The following is a 17,434-nucleotide window of genomic DNA, read 5'->3' as shown; positions in this document are numbered from 1 at the left end:
AACAAATCCAGGGTTTTGTTACTAAGGAGAGAGAGGAGACTGGATTTGGGGAGCCAACTAGCAGCATCTACTCTCTCTCCTAGAGGCAACTTTTCGCACAGGGAAGTCTTAGAAAACAGAAAGCGGATTATTGTACTCCCCTGCTCAAAATCTTCCAATGGCTTTCCACTACAATCAGAAGAAAATCCAAAGTCCTCATTCTGTCCTATTATACTCTATGTGAACAGGCCCCTGACTATTCTCTAAACTTATTTCCTATCCTTCTCAGCTCTAGCCACCCAGCTTTCTTGCTGTTCCTCAAAAATTCTGAGCACAGCTCCTGTCTCGAGTCTTTTGCACAAGCCAGTTCCCACTACATCAGGGTGTCTCAGCATCAACACTATTGACATTTGGGACCAGAGATTTCACCATTACAGGGGCTGGCTTATGCAGGCTCATATGTTGCTAGCAGTGTCCCTGGTCTTTACTTATGAGATGCCAGCAGCACTGGCTACAGATGCAGTAACCACAACCCCTCAGATCATATTGTTTTGAATACATTTTCAAATTTTTACTGGTTTTTTTCTAAGTTTGTTTATTAATTTGGAAGGAGGGGCACGGAGGGGCAGAGAGAGGGAGAGAGAGAATCCCAGGCAGGCTCCACACATAGAGCCTGACTGGGGACTTGATCTCACAGTTTGTGAGACCATGACCTGAGCCAAGATCAAGAGTCAGATGCTTAACTGACTGAGCCACCCAGGTGCCCCTGTTTTGTTTCGTTTTTAATTTTTTTTAATATTTATTTATTTTGAGAGAGAGAGAGACAGAAAGAGACAGCACGAGCAGAGGAGGGGCAAAGAAAGAGGGAGACACAGAATCCGAAGCAGGCTCCAGGGCTCAGAGCTGTCAGCACAGAGCCCAACCTGGAGCTTGAACTCACAAACTGCAAGATCGTGACCTGAGCTGAAGTCAGATGCTCAACAGACTGAGTCAGCCAGGCGCCCCTGGTTTCTTTCTTTCTTTTTTTTTTTTTTAAGCAAAAAAGCAGGGAAAATCCCTTCCTCCCAGGGTGACTTCTGAGAGATCAACAGCTGCAGAAGAGCTTGAATGTGGCTGTAGAGGGGAGCTTTTGAGTATCTACACATCTGTTCTGCCGCAGGATTGAAATACAATGTGATGGGCTATAAGGAAGAGAAATACCAAGATTTCACCTTCTCCGAGTAAATTTGAATTGAAAATAAGATAAATCAAAGACCTTTGTGCTCCTGCAAACTTCTGTGTTTCAGGATCTGGGGCCTGAGTCAGGTCACCTAATGTTCCATACTTCCTGCAAAAACACCATTCAACCATGGGTGTATACGTGTGGGATAAGAAGGATGGGACACTGGTCAGAAGCAGAGAGAGAAACTAAGGTCTTAAAAGATGGCAAAAATTGTCCCCCAAATACATAGTGGGTCAGTGATATTCTGACTCCTTAGCATGCAAGTTCACTGCCTCCTCCTTCAAACCATTCTGTGCCCTCTGGTGTAACAGTCAAGTTCCTCCCTACCCCTAATATGGGGGGGGGGGGGGGGGAAGGGAGATGTCATTTTTGTGTCAACTGAAAATACTTCTAGACATTGCCAAGTGTCCTCTGAGGAACAGCCCACCCTGACCCACTGGGGAATGAACCACTGCTCTATCTGGAGCATCCTTCCCTCTGGAATTTGTACAGCTGTAGTTCTGATAGTCATTGCTCAAATGTCCCATCCTTGGCCTTTCCTCTACCTCTCTCTCCCCCCTTATCCTTCTTCATTTCTCTCTACAGCACCTCTCACCACCTGACATTTGCACATGCTAGTTGTTTTTTGGTCTGTTTCCCCACCTAGAAGCTAAGCTGGATGAGGGTAGGATCTTGGTTTTGCTTACTCTTGCGTTTTCAGTGCCTGGCACGCCAAGCCAAGCCAAGCGAGCAGCATGGTGACTCCAGGGCTGAGTGCAGAACATCAAAAGGCCAGTATCTTTATGAAAATGACATCTGATCCCGCCCCCCCCCCCCCCCCCCCCGACACACACTCTTCCTGCTTTTTCCCCTGGACAGCTCTTCTGCAGCCAGCCCACAGAGACCAGCTGCAAACCTTGAGATTACTTTAAGGGTGACCTTACCAACAGGCACAGGGAAGATCACGACTTTTGTGGAGAAAGGAAGTCCATAAACCACACAAGGCTTTCCTGTAAGTGACAACTCACCCATGAATAAAGAATCATGTATAACATTTGTTATGGCTTGGAACTGTACGCTTATTCTTTCAACCTAAGAGCCAGTAATATAATTAACGGGTATGCTGTTAATAGAATTAAGGATATGTGTAAGGGAATAAAAAGATGTATTTTCCTTATATGTTTCTCTGTGCATATCTATTTGCTGTTCTCTGCAGAGATCCATAAGATAATTAATAGTAGTTATATCTGGGACTGGCATGGAATTGGAAGGGAGGATCATTATTTTTGAAAAGGGAGACTTATGCTATTCAGAAATGTTTGAATTTTTTATCATGAGCATGTACCATGTATACGAGAAACTAATTTGTTGAAATCAATAATCAACAGTAATATATCCAAAGCATTCCCATTAAAATGAAGACCAAAACAAGGATGCTCACTCTTTTTTTTTTAAAGGGAACACTTTTTTTTTTAATTTTTTTTTTTTAACATTTATTTATTTTTGAGAGAGAGAGAGAGACAGAGCATGAACGGGGGAGGGGCAGAGAGAGAGGGAGACACGGAATTGGAAGCAGGCTCCAGGCTCTGAGCCGTCAGCACAGAGCCCGACGCGGGGCTCGAACTCACGGACCGCGAGATCGTGACCTGAGCTGAAGTCGGACGCTCAACCGACTGAGCCACCCAGGCGCCCCGGATGCTCACTCTTAAAGGTGATTATTTCACATATTAAAACTTATGGTCAACACAAAATATGTAACTACTGGAAGGGAGGAGACATATGCAGATGACGTGACCATATATACACTAAAAAACCCCAAATAAACAAATCGAAACATGAGAATTATTGCATTCAGTCATGTGGAAGGAGACAAAAATCAAGGATGTTTCCATGTTATAGAAAAAAATGCTAAAATAGTATCTCATTCATTAGAGCAACTGAAATATAAATTATTTAAGAATTTCAAGAAGAAATATGGGCATCTCTGGGTGGCTTGACTAGTTGATTGAGTGTTGGACTCTTTTTTTTTTATAATTTTTTTTTTTAATGTTGATTTATGTCCAAAGGGGAGAGAGATAGACTGTGAGTGGGGGAGAGGCAGAGAGACAGAGAGAGAGAGAGAGAGAGAGAGGGACAGAATCTGAAGCAGGGTCCAGGCTACGTGCTGTCAGCACAGAGCCTGACTCGGGGTTCGAACCCATGAACTCCAAGATCATGACCTGAGCCGAAGACAGATGGTCAACCAACTGAGCCACCCAGGTGCCCCTGAGTGTCCAACTCCTGATTTCAGTTCAGGTCATGATCCCAGGGTCATGGGATTGAGCTGTGCATCAGGTTTGGTGCTGAGTGTGAAGTCTGCTTAAGATTCTCTCTGCCTCTGCCCCTCTCCCATGCTAGCATGCTGTCTCTCTAAAATTAAAATTAAAAAAAAAAAAAAAAAAAGACTTTTAAGAAGAAACATACACAATCATTAGGAAGGAGACTATGGAACTTTACCAAGAGACATAACAGAAGACTTCACAGAAAGGCATAATTGCTAAAATCCTGAAAAACAAACAAAACAATTTAGCAATGCACATGGAGGGTTATAACCGCGTTTCTCATCTTCTGACCCCCTCCAGATCTGGGTGTGGCCTCCTTCGGAGGGAGCCCCCCTCGGAAAGCAACTCTCAGTCCTGTGGCTTGGGGGAGGTGGACTCCGCTTGTACCGCAGCCCTGGGGTGGGCATACAGTCAGACCTGGCTAATCGGCGTATCAGTTTAACCTTTCTGGTCATAGGGTCCAAGGACAGGCAAGGTGACCCAAGCCAAGCCAACCAGACTCAGTTCTGGAACTTTTGTCAGAACCTCAGGGAAAGCAGAGGTGGTCTTTCTGTTGAGTTGCTGGGGGCTCTGGCATGGAGACAGTCTGCCTAGCCTTCTGTCTAGGACAGTCCAGTCTGCCTAGAAATGAAGGGAACACTCGTGAAGGCAAAGAGAAGAGACAAAATTTGGGTCTTTTCGGTACTGTGTGAACCCCTGAATCCAGCCACGCCCAAAGAGCTTATTTGCTTCAGTTTCATAGGTCAATATATTGTTCTGTTGAGAGGTAGCACAGTGCTACAGTCAAGAGTTTGTACTCTATAGAGTGAGACTGCCTGGCTCTAAAGTCTGGATCTGCTGAGGAGACTTTTGATAAGTTGCTTCATCTCTCCACACCTCAGTGTCCTCATCAACAAAACAGGAACGGGAATAGTACCTAACTCATAAGGTTATTAATAGAATTAAGGGGCGCCTGGGTGGCTCAGTCCGTTGAGCATCCGACTTCGGCTCAGGTCATGATCTCATGGTTTGCGAGTTCGAGCCCCACATCAGGCTCTGTGCGCACAAGCTCAAAGTGGAGCCTGCTTCGGATTCTGTGTCTCACTCTCTCTCTGCCCTCCCCTGCTTGTGCTCTGTCTCTCTCACCCTCGAAAATAAAAGATAAAAGTTAAAAAAAATTTAATAGAATTCAGTGAATTAATGTGTAGAGTCTCAGAACAGAGCACAGCATACATCACTATTAGCTGCTTTTTGCTTTTATTGTCATTTAAGCTATTTGAGTTTGGTTTCTATCACTTGTAGCCATAGTGATTTTTTTTATAAAAACAAGTCTAATCATGCTGGTCTCTTGCTCAAAATCCCCCTTAAAAAATCCCATATCAGGGCGCCTAGGTGGCTCAGTTGGTTGAGTGTCCACCCCCTGGTTTTGGCTCAGGTCATCATTCACGGTTCCATGAGTTGGAGTCTGGCATCAGGCTCCACTCTGACAGTATGGAGCTTGAGATTGTCTCCCTCTCTCTGTCCCTCCTGTTCCCTCTCTCTCAAAATAAGCAAATAAATTAAAAAAAAAAAATCCCATTTCCTTCTGTGTAAGTTCTAAATCCTTATCAGGGCCTAACCTAGTTCTCTGCCCTGCCCTAACCTCTTCCAGGCTGGGTAGGAAGTTCTGGTGTAGGGGGCTGGGTCCTGCCAGAGTAAGAGGAGCAGGAGAACTCTGAACCAACCAGCAGTCATTTGCATCCCACAGCATCACACCTACTGTCTCAGTCTACTTATTTGTCTGTCTTGTCCACAAGGCCGAGAGCACTTTTGATTGTTCTCACTCATCTTTGCCAGCTCGTAGCCAGCTCGTGTGTATTTTCTCCAGGAGGGTGGGTGGTAGCAGCTAGGTAAAGAGGAGAGCAGACCAAAGGAGCTGGTGAGGCCTCAGGAGGGGTCCTGGAGTGAGCAAGGACTCCTGGGGTTCCTCCACATCAAGCTATTTCTATCTTCCTGGCTCTGGATATGTCAGCATCAGCCAGAGGGCAAAGAAGCCCAGTCTCGTGGGGGACTGGACACTGCAAACAAGCCCCCTCCACACAAAGTCTGCACACTGGCCTGAGGCAGCAGCGGGGTACAGGGCACAACCCCTGTATATGCTGGTCCCAGAAGGATTTTAGGCAACTGTCATTTTACAGACACTCAGAATCCTGATTTGTAAAGATGAGGGAGGCTGCCAAAACAGGCTGTTATCCAATCCTGTGAAATCTCACAAGCCAACCAATAACCATAAACATTTAGAAGAGAAAATAATTCAGGAAAGCTAGTTCTATGTAAAATTATACTCCAGGAACTCTTTTATTTCTCTTTCCTTCGAATTTGCCCACCAAACCTAGTAGTTCCCTTATGTTCCCTGAAGCCTTTTTAGCAACTATTAACTTTTAAATCCTATTCTCCTAAAGGAAAGCAACATTGCCATTTGAGTCACCAAAATGAGGAGCACACCCTGCCTACCTGCTGTTGGGGTCCTTCCTGCCCAGGGGGGTGTTTTTCTGCTTCTTCCTTGACTCACTTTTATTTTCTTCATTTTCCTGAAAAGTACCTGCTTTCCTTTTCATCACAACAACTTAATAATACTCCCTGTGATATTGTGATTTATAGTAAGAAATATGTATTTTGGTCTTCTTCCAAGGTTCCTGGCACATAGCTCCTAAAACTCTTGGAATTTTCTATGTGCTAAGAGAGATAAAGTGTGTTTTGTTATTTGTAACAAGCCTCTCTACACCATACCTGAGTTTTGTTGATGAGGTGACTTTTGAAAAGCCCCTAGGAATGGGGGGCTGGTTGTCAAGGGAACCAACCACTGATTACAGGTTTGGAACTTTCAGTCCCACCACTCTGGGGAAGGGAGAGGTTAGAAGTAGAATCAATCAACAACGGCCAATGATTTAATCAATCACACCTATATAATGAAGCCTGGAAAAAGCCCAAAGGACAGGGCTCAGAGAGCCTCTGGGTTGGTGAACACGGGCAGGTGCTAGAGGGTTGGTGCGTCCGGAGTGGGTGTGGAAGCTGCACACCCCTTGCCCTGTGCATCCCTTTCATCTGGCTGATAAAGAGTTATAGCTTTTGATGATGTAGTAAGTAAAATGTTTTCTGAGTTCTGTGAGCTGCTCTCTCAAATTAACTGAACCCATGGTGGCAGTCATGAGAACCTCTCCTTTACATCCAGTTGGTAGTAAGCAAGGGTAACAACACCCTGGACATGTGATTGGTGTCTAAAGGGGAGGAGGACAGTCCTGTGGGACTAAGCCCTTTCACTGTGGGGTCTGATGCTAACTTCCAGTAAATAGTGTCAAAACTGACTCAGAATTGCCGGTGTGGGAAAAACTCCCAGCGCACATTTGGTGATCAGAAGTGCCAGAAGGGAAGTATTCTGTGAGGAGACAGAAAACAGAAGAGTCTTCCTAAAGACTCTTAAAGACTTTCTAAAGATTCCTAAACACTCCCCTTTCTGTTATGAGTCGACTTCATAGGCACAAATCCTCCAAGGAATGGAATCATTTATGGGGTATTCCTGATTCACTACTCCTAACATAAGTTTCTCTCCCCCTTTTTTAAAACTTGGAGTATGTCCAAACAAATAGAGAGTGTTAACAAACCCTCATATACCCATCAAAAAGCTTCAATAACCATCAACATTTTGCCATGTTATTATCACCCTTCTCCTGAATACCACCTTTTTTTGCTGGAATGTTTTGAAGCAAATCCCAATCAACGAAGACACAGTACATGTTCAAACTTCCCAAATTTTCTTTTAAAATGTCTTTTGTTTGCTTGAATCTCAACCCCAAAATGCTTATCTTATTTGGTTGTCATATCTCTTAACTCTCATTTTAGATGCCTTCTACCTCTTTTTTTTTTTCCCCATGCTACTTGACTTGTTAAATCAGGTCAACTGCCTATAGAACATGCCACATTCTGATCTAATGGCTTCCTTGTGGTGTATAATTTGCTCCACTACGCCCCGTATTTTGTGTAGACTGGGAATTCATTCCAGAGGACTGATGAGATTATGTCAGGTCCCCTCCCACCCTGGGGACAGGGGAGAAGAGGGAGAGGTGCAAGAATATACTATGGGGGTACTGTGTGGTTCTTAGGAGATATGATCAACTAACTGGTTATCTCATTTTTGGTGATGCTGAGGTTGACCAATGGATTTGAGTGAGAAAGTCCTGTTTTTTCCCTTATGAAGTTCCCGAGTGACCTTTTACCAACTGGTTTTATCCTCCATTGTTGACCACTTGCCCGAGTCAGTTAATTCATTATGGTCTGCAAAATGGTGATTTTCCTAATTGTATCGTCTCTTCTATCCAGAAAATACGGAGATTTTTCTAAACAGAAGAACAACCTTCCCCCATCCAGTAGGGCTAAAAAATCCAGTGATTACGCTAAAAAACAGTTGTACCGGAGAAGCAGGAAATTTGTTTAATTCCTTGTTTTTCTTTTAATTAGCAATTTTCAGAATAATGAGTTGGTAGCACAGTGGGTCTTGGCCACTCAAAATCAAAGGATCCAGTGCTTCCAGAGTGGCAGCCACCCCCTGGCCCCAGTGGCTTCCACCCACACGGATTGGGCAGGGCAGACAGTACATCTTGTTGATCCACAATGAAGTTTACAAAATCACCCAAATTCCAGCTGCTTAATTAATTATAGATTCTTCTAAAGGCTAAAATCTGAAGGCAATTTAGATGCTAGAAGAGTCACCTCAATAAAAGAATAAGCCAAAAAGAGTGGTTAGAAATTAGCAACAGCCTGAAAACTGGATTTATATAAGCTTTTAATGAAGTGAACTTCAGTTTCTGATTAATAGCAGCAATTTGGGTTTTCACTTGGCACATATAGTTAGGAAATATTGACCCCATAATCTGTTATGAAAGATCTACTAATCAAAACAAGAAAGAAAATAAAGAAGAAACAATGAATTTTACCTTTAGGCAAAAAAAAAAAAAAAAAAAAAAAGGAACAACATGCAAATTTAATTCCATTAAGGTTAATGAAAATCACATTTTGAAACCAGCCCCTAATATTTTCCATTGCTGTTGCTCTACAGTATTTTTGGCATATATCTACCAAAAGAAATGTGAATATGTCTGAATTAAGGTTCTTACGAGTCAGTGCTTACAAATGAATTATTTCAAACAGATTCACAGATAATCACACAGTACACAAAAGACATTTGTTAGTGCATAAAGTTGAAGGCCGAGATTCAATTACATAAAGGTTTGATTTAAAGTCTGCCTGCCCACTTACAAAGTGGTGATGATACTTGAAAAGCCACTAAAATTGCCAGAAGAAATAAAATAGAGTCTCCTTAAAGACATACAACTCCTGGGATCCCTAAAGCTGCCCTGGGCTTCTGGAATGTCTATGCACAGCATCTGCCCGGAGGGCCATGCCCTCCCAACACTGAGGCCCCAGCCCCAGCCCTAGAGCCCCCCACCACCACCCCAAGAAGTGGCAAGGGCTACTCACTCATCACACAAGAATCGTCAAGGATGCTGTTCCTGCTGCCCTCCCTTCCACCTTCCCTTCAAAGGCTGACCTCATGGGGCGCCTGGGTGGCGCAGTTGGTTAAGCGTCCGACTTCAGCCAAGTCATGATCTCGCGGTCCGTGGGTTCGAGTCCCGCATCAGGCTCTGGGCTGATGGCTCAGAGCCTGGAGCCTGTTTCCGATTCTGTGTCTCCCTCTCTCTCTGCCCCTCCCCCGTTCATGCTCTGTCTCTCTCTGTCCCCAAAATAAATAAACGTTGAAAAAAAAAAAAAAAAAGGCTGACCTCAGGACACTCTGACCTCACCTCCCCCGCCCCTACTCTCCTGTACTCTCCCTTTTGCTCACTGTTTCAGCCACAATAGGTCCTCACCACTCTCCAAACACTCAGGTTCATCTTGCCTCAGAAACTGCACTAGCCGTTCCCTCTGCCTGGAATCCTCTGTTCCTGGTTATCAACAGGGCTTACTCCTTCACCTCCTTCAGGTCTTTATTCAAAAAAAGAAACGGGGGGGGGGGGGCGCCTGGGTGGTTGGGCATCTGACTTTGGCTGGGGTCAAGATCCTGCAGTTTGTGAATTTGAGTCGGGCTCAGTGCTGACAGCTCAGATCCTGGAGCCTGCTGCAGATTCTGTGCCTCCCTCTCTCTCTGCCTCTTCCCCACTCACACTCTGTCTCTCTCAAAAATAAAACAGTAAAAATATTTTAGATAAATAAGTAACAAATAAAGAAAGAAACAAGGGGCCCCAAATGGAGTCACTTGTGCTAAGCCTCACATCAGCAAACCAAGATTTAATACTTAACCTAACTGCAATTTCAGCCTCTTCCAGGAATAATACCTGTAACCTGTCAATTTAGAATCACCTGGTCAACAGTAGTCAGGTAATCCACCCAAGAGACCCGTTCCATCTCATATAGAAGGTAGTGGCCTTGCCGGAAGCAATCCACTCTTTGCTAGAAACTTTCTTTGCCTGCTCCTTTCTGCCTTATAAAAGCCTTCTATGTTGTATAGCTCCTTGGAGCTCCTTTCTATCTGCTTGCTAGATGGGATGCTGCCCGATTCATGAATAGCTGAATAAAGCCAGTAAGATCTTTAAAATTTACTTGGATGAATTTTGTTTTTTAGTGAGTCAAATGTCACCTCAATGACACCGTTTCTAATTATCTTATCTAAGACTGCAGTCCTCTTTTCTCTACACAAAGGGAACAATTTCTATCTTGTTCACTAGTGTATCCTTTGTGCCTGGCAGTATCTGGCACAAATAAAGTGTTCAATATATATCTGTGCAATGAATGCATGAATCACAAGTCAGTTTGATTCTTTTACTTACATGTGCACTGAAAAAGGAATTTTATTAAAGACGAGTGATAAATACTTGTAAAAAGAGGTGGACATCTGTGACTTTCTGATAAATAAAAAAACACTTTACAGGATTGTCTATACTGCTTTAATATGGACTACATGGTTTAAGTGCAACGGATAACAGATTTCTAGGACAAGCGATACTGAGGTAGATAAAATCAAGGAGAAAGCAGCCAATTTAGCCAGGCCAGCATTTTACAGGAAAACTGGAATTAACATAATCTTAAAAATCTCTGGTAGAGATAGATTCTCCTAGACTCAAAGAGAAAAGATACAGACAGCAGGTCCTGTGCGGTCTACCTCACAAAAAGGTTTGGTTGGGATATTCAAAGCTTTGTATAAAGAACAAATTCAATATGGGAAACCATATCTTTCCTGAATTCACATTTTGGCTGGACTGACAGTTTGAGACTTATACAAAGGAATTCCCATGAAGCAGTTAATTAAGATCACATTTCCTATTTAGACAAAATCCCAGTTCATATACGATGTAAACTATGTGTTTTCTATAAATCCAGAGGAGGACAAGTCCTACCTAAACTGTCAACTGGCTTGTCCAAAGGTTGTTAGGTACTGCAAATATATTTAATGGATACCCCACCCCCAGCCCTCTTCCTTCCCCAATGTCCCATTCTTGGCGGGAGGCAAAGAGAGGGAGGACTCTTGGTAGAAGCAGTCCCCTTGGGCTTTTATGATGAAAAGGTCCTGGCAGCTGCTCCATCAGGCAGGTAATACTGCTGCTGCCTTACAACAAGGGAGGTGCCGACTTCAAGAACCAGGAAAGGGGCGCCTGGGTGGCTCAGGTGGTTGAACGTCCCACTTCAGCTCAGGTCATGATCTCACGGTTGGTGAGGTGAAGCCCCACGTCGGGCTCTGCGCTGACAGCTCAGAGCCTGGAGCCTGATTCAGATTCTGTCTCTCTCTCTCTCTCTGCCCCTTCCCTCTTTGCCCTCTGTCTCTCTTTCTCTCTCTTAAAAATAAATAAACATTAAAAAACAAAACAGGAAAGAAATTAACAGAGCAACGGTTTTAGGAGTGGCAGTTTTTTCCCCTTAAAAGGATTCCAGTTAGAAAAATACTTGCCGAACATTTCTCTCTGATGTTGGTTTGGTACATGGTTGTGTTCTGCACTTCAGAGAAGGGCTATTAGCACCATTCAAGCCATGTTGGAAGCAATAATAATAAATGATGACAACTGGGTAAAGTGTTTCAGAAACACTAATCACCTCTGATCTTCACCAGAACTCTGGAAGGTGGGTGGTAATTCCATTTTATTTTATTTTTTAAAGATTTTTTTTTAAGTAACCTCTACTCCCAGCGTGAGGCTCGAACCCACAGCCCCAAGACCAAGAGTCACACACACTATCGACTGAGCCAGCCAGGTGCCCTGATAATTCCATTTTATAATTCCAGTTTATAGATGGGCAAAGTGAGGCTTAGAGAGTTTAGAAGATTTGCTCAAGACTATACAGACAGAAGCAGAGTCATTTTCTAAACCCAGATCTTCTGACCCCATGCCTCATAACCATGATCCTAGCGCTTGTTAACTAGTGAAACACTACAGTTACAACTCATTTCTCTACCAGTGAGATTATAACCATGAGATTGGGAGGGTAAGGGGCAAAGTCACTGACAAGTCCAGACAGGACAGGACTCCTGCACACCAGGTCTGTCCCAGAGCACAGAGTGAGCAGCCGCAGTTCCTAGCCAGGCACCGAGATCAAGGAGCACATCCCAGACCTGGCTGTGAGTAAGGGAACAGAACACTGGCCCCCCTCTAGGGTGGGACAGTGGGATCAGTACTTTGACTTAGCTTTAAAATGGTGACGGGAATGCAAGCTGGTGCAGCAACTCTGGAAAACAGTATGGAGGTTTCTCAAAAAACTAAAAATAGAACTATCCAAAGACCCAGCAATTGCACTACTAGGCATTTATCCACGGGGTACAGGTGTGCTGTTTCAAAGGGACACGTGCACCCCCATGTTTATAGCAGCACTATCAACAATAGCCAAAGTATGAAAGGAGTCCAAATGTCCATCAATGGATGAATGGATAAAGAAGATGTGGTATATATATACAATGGAGTATTACCCAGCAATTCAAAAGAATGAAATCTTGCCATTTGCAACTACGTGGATGGAACTGGAGGGTATTATGCTAAGTGAAATTAGTCAGAGAAAGACAAAAATCATATGACTTCACTCATATGAGGACTTTAAGAGACAAAACAGATGAACATAAGGGAAGGGAATCAAAAATAATATAAAAACAGGGAGGGGGACAAAACATAAGAGACTCATAAATATGGAGAACAAACTGAGAGTTACTGGAGGGGTTGGGGGAGGGGGGATGGGCTAAATGGGTGAGGGGCACTAAGGAATCTACTCCCAAAATCACTGTTGCACTATATGTTAACTAATTTGGATGTAAATTAAAAAAAAAAAAATTAAAAGAAAAAAATAATAAAATAAAAAGTAAAACGGTGATGCATTTGAACACTGAATTCAGGGCTGTCCTCAGTCACAGTCCTCGGCTAAGCTCCTCAGCAGAGAAGTCCTACCTAGCCAGTCAAGTTCAGCATTGTGAGGCCCCAGGGATGAATGTTAAAGAGTCTCTCAAGGCCTTGCCGATAAAACCCTAAAAAGACCAACAGGAAAAAACCCAAATGCCTAGCCATTCCATGTGAATTGGTGAGTATTCTGAGGGTAAGACCCTTATTGGCCCATGGCAGTACCTAAGTTCCAGAAACAACAAATACTGCTCTGTGGAAAAAGCAAAATGTTAAGTCTGCGGGCCTAAACTTGGCAATCACACTTTAGAATTTACTTATAAGTCAGCTGTTTGAAACTTAGAATACACCCATAGATTCTAAAACCCATCAACAGCACTTAGTTTCCAGTCTAGCCTCCAAAGCCTGTTTAGCCTATTATGTACAAAAACATGGTAATATTCCAGCTGTCCTAATCACATTTCAGTGGGGAAGCCAAGTCAAAATCCCAAACCACAACAATTAGAAGTATTTCTCCTGGGGCGTCTGCGTGGCTCAGTCGATTGAGCGTCTGACTTCGGCTCAGGTCATGATCCTGTAGTTCGTGAGTTCGAGCCGCGTGTCAGGCTCTGTGCTAACAGCTCAGCGCCTGGAGCCTGCTTCAGATTCTGTGTCTCCCTCTCTCTCTGCCCCTTCCCCACTCATGCTCTGTCTCTCAAAAATGAATAAAATTTAAAAAAAGTTTTTAAAAAAGAAATATTTCTCCTTCTCAGCTCAAGTGGTCCATGACGGTCCCAAGAAAGCAGAAGGGCCAAGGTAAGTGCAACTTCAGCCCAGTAGCTTCCTAAACCCCCAGTCCTCAGGGCTGGTTCCTCCTGCTCTAGTTGTCTTGACCTGGGGAACAAGGGCACTGGCCAGGCAAGGGTTGGAGGGCAAAAGGGCCATGACTAACTCTGTCTCGTCTAGCACCTGGAGGCATGGGCTGAAAAAGAGCTCAAAGACGTTCAAGTTAAAATAAAAGCCTTTGGCCTTATTTTTCAAACCACTCTTGTCTGAAAGTCTAAAAACTAAGTGTTTATGTCATTACAGGATGAGAGCTGTGACAGGCTGAGTCTAATACTGTATAACCCTTTCTGAGAGGGCAGAGTCCCTAACTGCTCTCTTGCCACATCTCTGCAAAGCAGCGACCAGGCACACTGGTGGCTGAACAACATGGTCCTTTCTGTAAAACAAACAAAGGCCAAAGCTGTACATTTGTGCATGTGCACATATGTACCCAGACAGCAGTCTGGAACGGCACACGCTGGCCAGCTAACGGTGGCCACTTCTGGGAAACAGAATGGGATGGGAGAGTAAAGCAGCAGTTTTACATTTCACCTTTTGAATTTCTTTTGAGAAGTACATTTTTTTTAAGTTTATTTATTTATTTTGAAAGAGAGACAGTGGGAGTGTGGAAAGGGGCAGAGAGGGAGGGAGAGAGAAAATCCCAAGCAGGCTCTACACTGTCAGTGCAGAGCCTGACATGGACTCGATCTCACAACCCTGAGATCATGACCTAAACCGAAACCAAGAGTCGGCAGCTTAACCAACTGAACTACCCAGGTGCCCCAAAAAGTATATTAAAAAAAAATGCTTTATGTATATTTTACACATGTAACTCAAAAAATACTTGAAACTATCATAAGCCATTTTAAAAACACTTCAAGATGGTAATTTCCCTGAATATAAAATGTGATCATAGAAATAATCAGAAATTTAAAATATACTTGGACAGACTCAAAAGAAAATGACCAGCAGGTTCAGTAAACTACAGCCCACAGGCCAAATCCAGTTCAACAGACAGATCCAGAAGGTAAGACAGGTTTTTACATTCATAAAGGTTATTAAAAAAGCAGAAGGGAACATCTGGGTGGCTCAGTCAGTTAAGTGTCCGACTCTCGACTTCGGCTCAGGTAATGATCTCGTGGTTCATGAAACTGAGCCCGGCATTGGGCTCTGTGTTGACAGTGCAGAACCTGCTTGGGATTCTCTCTTTCCCCCTCTCTCTGCCCCTCCCCTGCTTGTGCATGCACTCTCTCTCTCTGAAATAAACTTAATTTACTATTTGCTTGGTACAGAAAGTCTGATGATCCCTAATTTACACCAATAATACTCTTTTCAAATATAGTTCTAAATTCTCTTGGAAACACCTTCAAAATCACTTTTAAACAATACAAATTAGTCACATTATTTAATAGCTTACCTTTTTTATACCCCCTAAATTCAGAGCAGTATAAATTAACTTGTTTAGCCACCCTAACCACCAGAGTTGGCTCAGAAGACGTGATTTCCTAAAATCAAATTCAGCCCCAAGATGGAAAGGGGCATTCTCTGTTCTAGCATTCAGGAACCTAACCCCTTACACGTGGTTAAAATGCACAAGGACGTGAGAAATCAAACTCAGAAGAACTCTCTGAGCAGCTAACAATGATTTTTAAAATCTAGCAGTGACACTAGTGACACTAATCTAGCAGCAGATCAGTTTAATAAATGATCTCCTAAATGAAGGAAATAGATCTTTATTCTGAATGAAATTTGTATTCTAATCTTACGTTCTAATCTAGAGCCCTGAAAGAGGGAGAATACTTCATTTCGATTAACAAAGACCCTAAGAAATATATTAATCAATTAATTTAGAACTGGAAAAATAATTTATCCCGTAAACATGTGTGAACTTTCTACATTAAACCAATGGTTCCATATAATGACAATTCACAAAGTTCATGCTCATATTTAGAATTCTCAGTCTCCACTATGTACTTTTAACAGTATGCTATTCAGAACTAAAGTTTCAACTTCAAAATTGAAAGAACATAAAATACAGGCTGATTTGTTTAACAGTCTTTTAACCTACTTAATTTGAAATGAAAGCAATTTAGAACCTGGTATTGCACAAAGTGTTTTACAAGGACAGGGTATCAACAGAAAGAAGATGATCATCACTGCCGTGATTTGGGAAAAAAATGAAAACCGCATTCTCACTTCCCTCTGGAATACATTTTCCTACCCAAGTATGACACAGAAGATACTCTACCTCAATGTCCTGGAGGCTGAATTCCTTCTGATCTGTAAAGTTTGCGGCCCCAGCACTAAGTTCCATCAGCATCTTGGCGATCTCGGGCTTTATGGCTGAAGTCAGCCGACTGGCTGCTTCCATGACATGCTCCTGCACATCTTTAAGCTGCATGGCTGCCTTGGAGTAGTGAGAGTTCCTAAACACAGTGCTGAAGAGATCCGTGAGGAAAGTACTGGCACGGCAGAAGACGTTGAGGGCATCCAGGTACTTGGAGATGCCCTGCTGGATGTCGGCGATGGGAGTGGAGTGGGGCATGGCGTGGTGGCAGCTGCCCGCAGCGGTCAGGCTGCCCAGTGGGGTGGTGGTGGCCGTCGACGCCAGGGGAGCACTCAGTGCTCGGCCCAGCTCAGGCATCGGGTACTGCTGGTGCTGCTGCACCTTCTGCTTGGACCCGCCAAGCAGGAAGCGCCGCTTGTAGTCCATTTTACTGTCCTGGGCGCTGCAGCAATACATGCGGGAGGGGTGGCTGTCCCAGTGACCGTGAGCGGGTCAGGGTCCTGATTCTATTTTCTTTCCCCCCAGAACTGTAGCTAGGTATAAAAATAGTGGAGTTCTGCAAATCTAAGTTTTAAAAAAGGCATTTCCATGAGGCAGGTGACCATGTGACCCAAAGTAGATGCAAGAACGACAGGTTTATGTAATTAATATTTTCAGTGTAGGCAGGACCCCTGACCAAAAATAAACATGTGTCCAAAATGCTGTATAGGAACTGTTAGCATTCCACTCTCTTAATAAAAAGATATGCTTGCCGAGAAAAATGCTTACTTATAATTGCTTTGCAAGAATATTTTGGTACTTGTATTTACAATGGCAGAAAAATAACTTAACTTTTAAAAAATGTAATATAATGTAATATAATGTATCTTCAATATACCAGAAAAGTTAGAACCCCCAAACCCACAAGCTGATCAACAGCAATTTAAAAAGCAGTCCAGTTACTTCACACTAGGTCCTGAAGAAGGAAGATCAAACCTCTGCAGAATGTTGACAGAGCCTGCCTGCCAAATCCATTCACCTGCAAAGCTTCTTCTCAATGCGAAACATTTCCAAATTTCCTTTGATGTTTTCTGAAAACAAGTGTTTTTTTAAAAAATGGCATTTGTTATTATAAGTCTCCTCCTTTCTTTTTGTTTGCTGAGGTAGCAGTTTCCTTGTAACAGTAATAAGAGGTGCTTCCAGACTGGGCTGGCCCTCAATTGTAAAGTCTGAAGCAAGAATGCGCCGATGTATTTGTAAGGCCTCTAAGTCATTTCCTGTGAGGGGGAAAAATAAGATAAAGTTAGGAAAGTTACAGGACAATGAGGAATTCTGAAACATTAACTCCTGAAATGCTAAAATCCACAAAGGCGGGCTATAAGCAAGAAATCACAGACAACCTTACAAAAGCAGGTAGGGGAGCTAGAGTTGAACTATGACATGGTGACTATTAGAAAATTCTTCAAGTTGTACAAAAATAGTG

The 17,434-nt window shown here is 43.2% G+C and overlaps 1 protein-coding gene across 4 annotated transcripts in view; it reads right to left on the bottom strand.

Moving 5' to 3' along the window:
- Positions 1–17,434, bottom strand: part of GARRE1 (granule associated Rac and RHOG effector 1) — an 83,206-nt gene that overhangs the window by 37,035 nt on the left and 28,737 nt on the right. For all 4 annotated transcript variants that reach the window (XM_027044918.2, XM_027044916.2, XM_053211277.1 and 1 more), the window contains one exon: positions 15,934–17,228. In XM_027044918.2, the coding sequence (XP_026900719.1) occupies positions 15,934–16,428 (495 nt within the window). In that variant the 5' untranslated portion in view covers positions 16,429–17,228. The remainder of the gene's footprint in view (positions 1–15,933; positions 17,229–17,434) is intronic.

Source organism: Acinonyx jubatus, chromosome E2, assembly GCF_027475565.1.
Source record: "Acinonyx jubatus isolate Ajub_Pintada_27869175 chromosome E2, VMU_Ajub_asm_v1.0, whole genome shotgun sequence".
NCBI classification, from domain to species: Eukaryota; Metazoa; Chordata; class Mammalia; order Carnivora; family Felidae; genus Acinonyx; species Acinonyx jubatus.
The sequence above is the reverse complement of the archived record's forward strand: the minus strand, read 5'-3'. Positions and strand labels throughout refer to the sequence as shown.